Source organism: Crocodylus porosus, unplaced genomic scaffold (genome assembly GCF_001723895.1).
Source record: "Crocodylus porosus isolate Cpor-Errol unplaced genomic scaffold, CroPor_comp1, whole genome shotgun sequence".
NCBI lineage: Eukaryota > Metazoa > Chordata > Crocodylia > Crocodylidae > Crocodylus > Crocodylus porosus.
Genome location: NW_017728932.1, coordinates 15639588 through 15650593, shown reverse-complemented (window position 1 = coordinate 15650593; position 11006 = coordinate 15639588). Strand labels below are relative to the sequence as shown.

The window sequence follows — 11006 nt, the reverse complement described above, 5'->3', positions numbered from 1 at the left end:
CCCCGACCATGTGAGTGGCCTCCTCTGGACGCTCTCCATGCTGTCCACGTCCCTCTTGAAGTGCGGCGCCCAGACCTGGACGCAGTACTCCAACTGCGGCCTGACCAGTGCCGCATAGAGGGGGAGGATCACCTCTCTGGACCTGCTCAAGATGCATCTGTGGATGCATGATAAGGTATGGTTGGCCTTCCTAACTGCCTCCCTACACTGCCGGCCCATGTTCATCTTGGAGTCAATGATGACTCCAAGATCCTTTTCCGCCTCTGTGCTGTCAAGAGGGGAGTTCCCCAACCTGTAGGTATGGTGTCGGTTGTTCCTCCCGAGGTGCATCACTTTGCACTTGTCTGTGTTGAATGCCATTCAATGCTCATCCGTTGTATCTTGGCTCTGCCAGTCGCCGGGAAGGGATAAGTTGTTGGCCCAAATAGAAATGTTTAGTTTAACTTGAAAGCTCTGCCAGCAGTCAGTTTTATCACAATGAGCCCAATGTTTCTAAGTCTAAACTTAAATGGGAACAATGCAGATACTTAGTGTTGAAGCTTCATATGAACTCTTTTTTGGGAAGAGCAAGTTATGTTAAGACTGAAAGATGAATGCTCCTTTTGGCTTCTCATGCAAGTGCTAGCATACTTCTGATTGCAGGAAACATAATAAATAATATACGCTGCTTGGGATTTCTTTCATTACTTAATAGATTTCAGCAAATACAGTTCTCTTCTCAGTTCCTCTGGCCCTTTGTGGAAGGGTTTTAATGTGTATTTTCAAAATCTGTTAAATTTTTAAAAGACAAGATAACTAACATTAACCCTCTTAAATATTATTCAGTCTGCTGTTTGGTGATGCTGTGTGTATTCCTGCATACTGTGAGCCATTTGTAGACCAGTCAGTATCCTAATGGCTTTCACTGACACGGGTTTGTGTCATACCTTATGGGTTAAATCGCTGTCATCTTTGTTCGGCAGAGAGAACATACAGATACGCTGCGTCACCTAAACATGATGCTGACATTCACAGAATGCGTTTTGGACCTGACAGCGATACGAGGAGGAAACCCAGAGCTGTGCACCTCTGCCGTGTCACTGTATCAGATTCAGGAGAGTGTTGTCGTTGATCAGATAAGCCAGCTAAGCAAAGAGTGGGGGTAGGTATCTGGCTAAAAGGTCTCTAGAGAGTTGCCACCTATGCAATTCATGTGTGTGCTCTAGTAATAAATTAATGGGGCTGTGTCTAGCATTCACCGTTCTTAACGCTGTTCAGAAGTGATTGGTTTGCTCCAGCAAACGCTGCATAAAAGCATACTTCTTTAACGAGAAAGCACAGTCAATAAAATAGAATAGAGGAAAGACGCAACTGGGCTCTCGGACAACTAACTCGAGTCATCCCAAAAGAGGGGGAAACTCTGAAATGTCAGCTGTGGTGGAGGGCAGCCTGTGTGGGCTGATGTGCTTCACCCTGCATGGGTATCTGAGCTCCGTTCTTCGCAGCTCCAGTTAGAGAGAGAGAGGTGAGCACCTTGCATTGCTTGACGGGAACCGTTTGTGGCTGGCTGGCTAGCTAGTAACAGCAGCACTGGGTTTTAGGAGGAGGTCTAAGAGGTCTTCACCCCTTTAGAGGTGGGGAAAAGGCTGAGGATGAGAGGTGGGAGGGCAGTCTCCTTTCCTGGTCACAGATTTCAGAGTAGTCACCACTGGGGGCATGTGTAATAGTACCTCCCAACTGCAGGAAGCAGCTTGTGGTGGCCCTCGTATAATTCTCCTTCACTAAAGGAACTTTCTTTATTTTGAACCTTCAAACATGACTGGGAGCCTTTCTTTCTGCCCGGGGAGATGGCTCTTTGAAACAGTGACAGAAGTTTTTTATTTAGCACTTCGTACATCTCTTTCTTGGTTCTACTGTTGTCTCTTGTTGTCTGTTGTCTCTTGCCAGCACAGTGTGTTGAAGGGAGCCAGTGGGAGCCAGAGTCTGAGAGCTGAGTGTCTAGCTGTGGGGTGAACGTGTTAGTTTAAAACAAAAAATAAACAACATAAAACGTTAAATTACCTTTTTTCTTTCTCTGTTTTCCCCCCAGACAAGTAGAGCAGCTTGTGTTGTACATGAAAGCAGCACAGTTGCTGGCATCTTCTCTTCATCTTGCCAAAGCACAAGTCAAGTCAGGGAAACTGAACCCATCCACTGCTGTCAAACAAGGTAGAAGCAGTCATTATGTTGAATTGGCATTGTTTGTGAATGATTACCATATTTTCTGGTGTGTAAGAAGCATACCTCCCAAACATTTGGGGGGCAGAGAAGGAAGGGAGTTTTTAACTTCAATTTGATTGAACTGGGGTCCACTTTTACAACAGCGATTTCCGGTTTTTTTGTTATGCAGCTGTGACAGAGGCACTTCTTATTTTAGACCTCCTTTGTCAGGGAACAAATGCCTCTTGCACACTAGAAATATGGTATTTGTGCCATGCTTGAAGCTGTAGTGGTCACTTAAGAAACCTTGACACACAATCCCTGGGGCAAAAAGGTGTAGCCCCTTCTGGAAAGAGCTATGCCCAGGCTAACTGTGCTTCTGTAAAGAGAGAACTGCTGGCACAGTAGCTTTAAGTGCACGTGCAGAAAGGTGCTTTTAGTAGCTAGTTAAAGAATGGGTGATTTATACATATGAAGTGAAGATGTGTTGAATACACCCCTCCTGAAGCAAAAACAGCACAGAGAATGGCAATATAAAGCCACCCGGGTATGCACAGATGGTAAACTGTGGCATAAACCAAATTTAACTCCTTCATTGTGACTTTCTAGTTGTCAGAAATCTGAATGAGCGATACAAGTTCTGCATTGGCATGTGCAAGAAGCTGACCGAAAAGCTGAATCGTTTCTTTTCTGACAAGCAGAGGTTCATTGATGAAATCAACAGTGTCACTGCAGAGAAGCTCATCTACAACTGTGCTGTGGAAATGGTAAATTGTTTCTTTGGCTGATGTCTAGGGCATGGAGAGCAGCATAAGTAACTTGTGGTATTATATGTTACTTCCCTATCGGGTGACCCTTTCATCTAACCAGACTGTACTAAATTACAGAATCAAAGAAAACTAGGATTGGAGGGGACCTCAGGAGGTCACTTCTAGTCCAACTCCCTGCCCAAAGCAGGACCATCCCCAACTACATCATCCCATTCAGGGCTTTGTCTACCTGGGTCTTAAGCACCTCCAAGGATGGAGAGTCCACAACCTCTCCGGGCAACTTATTCCAATGTTTTACTATCCTCCTAGTGAGTGGATTTTTTTTCCTGATACCTAACCTCAACTTCCCTTGTGGCAGCTTGAGCCCGTTGCTCCTTGTGTCATCTGCCCACACTGAGAACAGTCCAGCTCCATCCTCTTTGTATCTACCCTTCAGGTAGTTGAAAGCTGTTGTTATTCAATCCCCCCTTGGTCTTCTCTTCTCCAGACTAAATAAGCCCCGTTCCCTCAGCCTCTCCTCAGAAGTCATGTGCCCCAGCCCCCCAACCATTTTTGTTGCCCTCTGCTGGACTCTCTGCAACTTGTCCACAACCTTTCCGCAACAGGGGAGGCCACAACTGGACACAGGACTCCAGATGTGGCCTCACCAGTGCTGAATAGAGGGGAGGAGTTGCTTCCCTTGATTTACTGGTAACAGTCCTACCAAGGCAGCCCAGGATGCTGCTAGCCTTCTTTGCAGTGAGGGCACGTTGTTGGCTCGTATTCAGCTTTATTGTCCGCTGTAACCCCCAGGTCCTTTTCTGTAGAGCTGCTACACAGCCAGTCAACCCTGACGTCTGTTAGTGCTGGGGCCGATGGGCTGCCTTGTTCTCCCCACCCCACAGACCATTTTAAGTTCCTGGGAGATACGGTTTGCTCTCAGACTTTCCTATGTGTCAGCAGGTTTTGTTTAGATAGTAAGAAATGTGCTGCTCAGCTGCACAGTCTGTAACAAGGCTATGTGCTGAAGCTTCACCCAATAAAGCTCGCCGAAGCGGAGAAACAGATCGCAAGTGGCTTCCTCAGTCATCTGGTTTCAGTTGGAAGTCTCCTCTGTTGGAGGGATGTCAGCACATTAATGTAACGTTAACGAACAAATGCGAGGAAAAGCGCTTGTATTTGTGAGGGGTTCTGAGTACATAAATGGAGTTAGCTAAAGCAGAGGGAGCAAGTGTGGCAAATATACAGGGGACCTGCGTTTCTGGAAAGAGGCAGTTCTAGTTGAGTGGAATTGCACATGTTGTTGTATATACAGTTGTATTGACCACGCGGAGCCCTTGACCTGCATGAATGAGTAATCGGACGTGAAATGGCATGTCTCCCTCGCAAATAAAAGCAAAGGCATGTGTGTATATATGTGGTCCTATAATTTTTAAACTGTATTTTTGTACGGGACGTACTTTAACTATTATGGGCCCTAAAGCATTTTACAGTGTGTGTATGCTGGAGGCCCTTCACTTAATCTGGCACAGAAAGCCTATTTTCCTGTTAATTTCTTTGTTCTATTAAAATGGCAAAACCAGAACAGCTTAATTAAGCTCGTGAAACCGTTCCCTTAATGATGCTCTTACTTAGCAGCTAGCCTGTTCAGAGACATCCTTTTATTTCGGCGCTTGCGTAGAACAGTCCGTATAACTCTGAATCTGTTGAACGATTCCAGGTTCAGTCAGCGGCACTGGATGAGATGTTTCAGCAGACGGAAGATATCACATATCGATACCACAAAGCAGCCTTGCTGCTCGAAGGACTGACTAAGATACTGCAGGATCCTGCAGATATAGAAAATGTACACAAATGTAAGTTGTTCGGGACGATGCATTGGGAGTATATTGCGTTAATATTGATAGCATGTGCGAGTTCTGGACAGCTTTACTGATGGTGAAACCTTACCCTCTGCTTTTCTTCAAAATGCAGAAAGTGTTTCATTACTATAAAAAGTGTACTCAGGCTGCAGAGAGCAGCATGAGCTGGCTGAAGAGGTGAGGGTTGAAGTCCAGCCAGATTGATGTCTGTGGGAACTCCTGCTGTTGAATTGAGCATATCTAGGATTTCACCCCCTTGTGGTATTTGCTGATCCCATAAAATGCCTTTTCCCAGGGCAGATGCTTTGCACATCTTGCATCACCAAGCTGTTCAGCACTGTTGTCCTGGTGGAGAAAGCTATTGCTAATCCCAAAGATGAGCTGAACACCAGAGAACTTTGAGAGGAGCAAATAAGGCGTCAGAAATGGAAGGGCCAAAATAGGCCTGTGACTAAGGAAAACAAAACGGAAAAGTAAACCCAACAGGGAAGTGCCGGCTTCTTAAACGAGGCTAGACGAAAGCAGAGTTGTCAAGCTTGTGTTGAAACGTGTCTGAAATAAAACCATCTGATTTGTGGATGGCCTTTCTTTTGATCTCCATTTGTCATTGTCCCATGTATCAAACTTACAGGGTAGTCACTTAGCTCTGCAACGACACAAATAAGTGTGTGTGGTTGTTTTTATGCACAGCCTTTCCCAGGGGCCTGCTTGTAGCAGCCAGTCTAGAATGGTTTCAGAAGGCTCAGGCTGATGCTACTTGAGCCATGCCAGTTTTGCTGCAGTGTTTCCCCCCATATGTGCAACTGGATTTGATACCCTTGGAATCTGTTTGCATGTTTAACATTTGTCTTGTCCCCAGATAAATCTAGCATCGAACGAAGACTCTCTGCCCTTTGCTACAGCACAGTGGCTGTTTATGAACAGTAGCAGTATCCCAAGGACCAGGTGGTGTGAACATAAGGGACCACTTCAGTGATATTGTACTACTTTTGCTACAGCTTAATTGTTGCCACTTCCCCACCCCTGTGGAAGATGATTTTAAATTTCCATGGTGACTACCAAAGAAGCAGCAGTGAATTCAAAGAGGAAAAGTTCCAAACGTACAACATTTGTAGAAAATCTGCCTTATTGATACAGTCACTCCTTCCGTTTTTCCTCATAGCAGCAGAATTTAAAAGAATCAGAGCATTGTATGTGTAATTCTGGCTTGGTCGACTTTATTTTCCTTACCAAGGACTGTAAAGACTGGAGCCCTCGTCACCAAGCTGGTGCAGTCGTGTTTCCTTGGGGAAGATTCCATTTGGAGGTTTGTGAAGACTTTTTTTTTTGTTTTTAATTGCCAGTAACAAACTATTGAATGAAGGTGTAAAACTCCACATGCATACATGTGCAGTGTGAAGCATTTGGGGGATAAGCTGGCTTGGATATGAGCTCTCGTTCCAGAGACGGCTCACCGGTCCGCAGCGGACAGGGTAGGAAGGAAGCACCTTTTACAGGGGAGAAGACGGACAACGGAAGAGACTTTGCTCCAGCTGTTCAAACTCCCTAAATGGTTTCGTCAGCTGCAATGGCTACAATTTGATGCTCTTCTTCCAAAACACTTTGTATTGCACTAATTTACTAAAGCAACTGTATAGTCATTTTCGAAGCTCTATTAATTTAAAAAAGGCACAATGGGCTTTGCTGACACGGTTTCATTTCATTGTACATAAAATCCTTTTCAGAATTTCAGATGTAGCTTCTAGGAGACTTTCAGAAAAACTTGTAAAGACTTGTATTATTCATGTGAGCCTTTCCATTTTATACCTATTTGTCTAATACTTGAGTAACTTACTGCTACAGACTTTCTCAGTAATAGAAATGTTTGAGTTGCTGGTTGTTTCTATAGCGGTTTGGTTGCATCTTCCGTTGTGCATGCAGTACGTGCATTAATGCCTGCAGTCGCTGAGTGTATAGCAGCTCTCTGTATCCTGTTTCCTGGACAGTATTACAACAAATACTGTAAGCTGAGAGGTTCTGTGAGGAGCCGTGTGAGAATGGAGAGAAACTGGGAATCGGCATGCTGCTTTGGCGGCGTGGAATTCGGACGTGCAGCGTGCAGACATCAGGGCCACTTTGTGTGTGTTTTCAGGGAGAGGTGGGAAGCTTCACGTAGCCTCGTAGGCATTTATCATTTCAAGCATCCCTTCAAATCATCAGGGCAGCAATTCTCAAAGTATTTAGGCGAATCAGCTTCTCTGGAAATGGTTCCTGTATTTTATTTGGGGGAATTGTTTTGGGGGTTTGTTTCATTTTTGTTTTTGTTTTTTTGTTTTTCTTGGTTACTCACTGCTTGAATACTTGAATAAACCATTCTCCAGGACAAAATAATTTTAATCCTCTTGGATACCATGATCTGAGCTATTTGACAGTTGTACAGAGTTCCTGCACCGGTATTGTTTTAGTATACTGATAACCATGTGTTTCCTTTACTTTGACAAAGTAATGTACTTTTTACCTTATTTATCTGTATGAAATTCCAGCGGTTCATTTGGAAGTGTTTGTTTATATAATGTTTGTATTTTTAGGTCTTTAATACAGTGTTTCTACCTCTCCTTTGTAACTGCATGCATTCTTGAAACTAGGTAATAACTCACTGAACTGTTGTGTAATAGCCTTTTTATTATGGCCTGTATAAATGTATATTAAGGTAAAATAAACTGACACTAGAAGTGTTTCTATGGTACAGCCTTGGTGCCTCTCTTCTACCTGGGGGCCAGCCGTGTCACCTTTTGAAAACCTCTGAATCGTTGGTTAAAAGAAGGAAGTGAATGAGGCAAGGAGACGGGACTTTCTTCCTAGACCGAGAGGTGATTCCAGGAGCAGGGAGCCGCCTGACGAGCTTGCGCTGATGTCCAAGGGCTGCGGTGGGTTAAACTGGACGCTGCCACTCGCAGCAGGTAAGTTCATTCTCCTTAAGCTAAGGCTGCTTGCTTGCTTTCTCCCCCTCTCGCTCTGACTGCTTAGCATTTGTTTTCAAACCAGATTTCTGGATAACGGCTGTGCGCTGTTGAGTGAGGTGCTGCCTAATTGCTTTTAGCAGCAAGGTTCGCTGCTGGACTTGCCAGAACTGGTGCGATGGACAGTGGATTGATGGAGCTGGATGCAAATGACCTTTCCCTTTGCTAATGCTGCTAAAGGTCAGTCTTTCCAGCGAGCTGCTTTCCCAGCTGAGCCGTGTGGCAAGGGAAAGGGCTCTTGTTTTTTCTCCTAGCCACATTATCAGGATTTTTTGGGGCCTCTCCCAGAAGAGGAAAACATCTCTTCGGAGCTGGCACATCCCAATAAAAGGCAACTCAAGCAGGAGGAGAAGGGAGCGCTGCTGAACTATCCAGACATTAATCTGGAAACAAAATGAAGGCTCTGATGCCAAACGCTGGGAGATGGGCAGCTTTTCCCCCAAGAACTCACTGCCTCCTTTCTCTGAATCTCCTCTCTGCTCCTGCCAGCAAGTCTACAGCTGTACAAACAGGAGCGAGAAGAAAGGGCTATTCTTGTGAGCTGTTTTCAGGAGGAGACAACCAGAAAGGCTGCGTGCAACTCTGTCATCTCCTTCAACAGAGATCCCTGAGATGTCTTCTAGCTCCAGAGCTCTGCATTGAACAGCAAGAGGAAAAAAAACACTTAACCCCTTCAGTAAAACTTCCCGGGTGCACCTGTTAGCCTGAGGGGACCGTGTTCGGTACTTACTGGATCTTGTATCTGCTCTGTTGTGTACAGTGTCCCCTGCAAGATTGGCGAAAACCAGAAAAAAGTGGTTTTCACTTTTATGATTTGAGAAGCTCAATCCTCAGTCAGTCTCCACTTGGGGATTTCATCAAAACAAGTGAGTCTTCCCCCTTCCGCTCCCACTGCTGAGATTTCCCAGAGTATTTTTTCTTCAGTGAACGGATCTCTCTGCCACTCCCAGTTTCGGGTCTGGATTAGTCATTCAATCAGTCCTTTTGAAAAATGTGACCCAGTTCTTCCTCTTGCACTTTGAGGAGGAGAGGGAGCTGTCCCTTGGTTTTGTGTACCACACTGGCTTCTCCTTACCTCGCATAGGCTGATGTTGTAATTGCTCCGTTGTGCGAGACAGCTTTGCTCTCCGTCTGGGCTGGGCTCCAGAAGTACAAGTGCACCCTAATGGGACCCAGGCTGGAAGCGCTGTCGTCTTTTGTGGCCCTGTGAGGTCGCACTGCAATGCAGAGAAATAGCTCGTCTCCCAGAGCTGATAAAGGAGCAGGAACCGGAGCCAGGGAAGCAGAACATGGCTGTTTCCAGGGCCCGCCAGTGTTTTGAATGGTGGACTGCCAGGCTGATGTACACCTTACTTCCTCGTTACCCTTCTTCCCCTCTCCTCTGAAATCTCCTGGCAGCCTGTCTCCTAATCGGCAGCCCTTCCTTAACCACATCATTGGGACGAAGGCTGGGACTTAAGATTTTGTTGAAGTACTTGGGTTTTGGCTGAAGTCTTTTATTGAAAAACACACTTGGCCTGTGCTCTGGCAGTTACGCCCACTAGCCAGGGGCTGTATTTCTGCATGACGGCCTTTGGTGGAAGTCTCTAAGCCAGTTTGGCCCCTATGTCGCCAGCCATGGGTGCTGCCTCTGTACAGACACCTTACCTTAAGCCTTTTGTGGGCAGCTGACTCTAACCCCCTGCTGAAAGCAAACTGCTCCCCAGGCTTGTCCCAGGCAATCACTCTTGTTCTTTTTCTTTCTTGGGCTGCTTCACATTTTCCATTGCTCCCGCGCTGCCTACAATACAGCCCACAGATCGGAGCTCTGCACGACAGGATTCTGTTCTTGCAAACATCAGCTCGGCTACCGCCTTCAAGACACGTGACTCCGTGAAACGAACTGAGCTGCATTTATTCACTGAAGCCCCTTGTACTCTGGCAGGGCTCCGGGAAGCTATTTCTCGCCTGCTTTTACCTCCATGTTCCCACACTATCTGGCATGTTGAAGCAGGGTGGTTTGAAACTGCATTTCCCTGATAAATTGTGTTGGTTTTTTTGTGTTCCTCTCTGGTTTTGTGACTCCTCTGCCTGCAGAGACAGTGGACTTGCACAGACAGGTTAAGTACAGACAGTCTAAAAGCTCAAGGCTAAATCAGTTTGATGTTTATGGGTGAGTCTAAGCTGGGTGGATTGAGCTAATAAGCAAACGAATGTTCACTGTTGATCCTGGACATGTAGCCCCATCCCTGCGGTGGTCCAGGCCAGAATCCAGGTGCTGGAGGCACACCTCTGGGCTGGAGCCCAGCCAACCTGCACGGGGGTTGCTGCGGAGGTGCAAAGCAGCCTGGGATGCTGGGGGACTGTAAGTTAACTTGAATCTGGAGGGGATTGGAGACGGGTTAAATCAGTTTATTGAACTTCTAAATCAGTGAAGTCTAATACCACACCTATCCAGATTTATCTTAAACCGGTTTGGGCCCTGTTGGAAGAGGTTTATGTGCACTGATCTTCTGTTGTGTTACAGATTTGAACTGGTTTCTGGTCACTTGCATTGGGTCATGGGGGACTTCTGGCCCTAGCCTTGGAGGATAAATGCCCCTTGTCTACCCCAGCCCCACTAGCTGTCCCTCCCCCTCCTGCTCTGCTTACAGCCCCCTGGTCCTAGCCTGGGCCTGATCCATGAAGCCAGGACAGGAGCAAAGTGCTGCCTCTGGGGAATCCACCTACTCCACTGCCGTGGGTGGTCAAGCAGGTCCCCGTCTCTGCTGCTGGGCTCTGGGGTCAGCTTACCCCCACGCCAGGCCCTGTCCCTCGAGCTGGACAGTGGCTCACAGCCCTCGTGCCCTGCCCAAGCTGCCCTGGTCACGGCTGCCGGAAGGAGCTCCTGTCTCCTCTGCTTTCATCCCTGTACCAGTTGGGACTGATCGTGCAGGAGCTCACGGGTGAGTGTGCTCCGGGGGGGCAGGGAGCAGCCGGGAAAGGTCTGCTCTGAGCTCGGCCGCCAGGGACTGTGTCATGGGGGAGATGCTGCTGTCTAGCTAATGGGCCCAAGGAGAGGGGACACCAGCGGGGTGGGGAGCATCTCGTTCATTTTAATGTGCCGAAACCCATCACCGGCTGCAGTAATTGCAGCCCTAGGGACGGCCGGCCCCCTTCTTCCTTCCGCGTTTCTTAGAGACTGGGTAAAACCGCTCTCCACGGGCTGCGGGTGCGTTGCAGGCGGGCAGCGCCGGCTC

The 11006-nt window shown here is 47.0% G+C and overlaps 1 protein-coding gene across 2 annotated transcripts in view; it reads left to right on the top strand.

The window, feature by feature from the left end:
* Window positions 1-7514, top strand: part of ULK2 (unc-51 like autophagy activating kinase 2) — a 53587-nt gene extending 46073 nt beyond the window's left edge. For both annotated transcript variants that reach the window (XM_019545730.1, XM_019545731.1), the window contains 5 exons: window positions 963-1141; window positions 2069-2187; window positions 2788-2945; window positions 4648-4783; window positions 5649-7514. In XM_019545730.1, coding sequence (XP_019401275.1) covers window positions 963-1141; window positions 2069-2187; window positions 2788-2945; window positions 4648-4783; window positions 5649-5716 — 660 coding nt within the window. In that variant the 3' untranslated portion in view covers window positions 5717-7514. The remainder of the gene's footprint in view (window positions 1-962; window positions 1142-2068; window positions 2188-2787; window positions 2946-4647; window positions 4784-5648) is intronic.
* Window positions 7515-11006: the final 3492 nt, after the last annotated feature.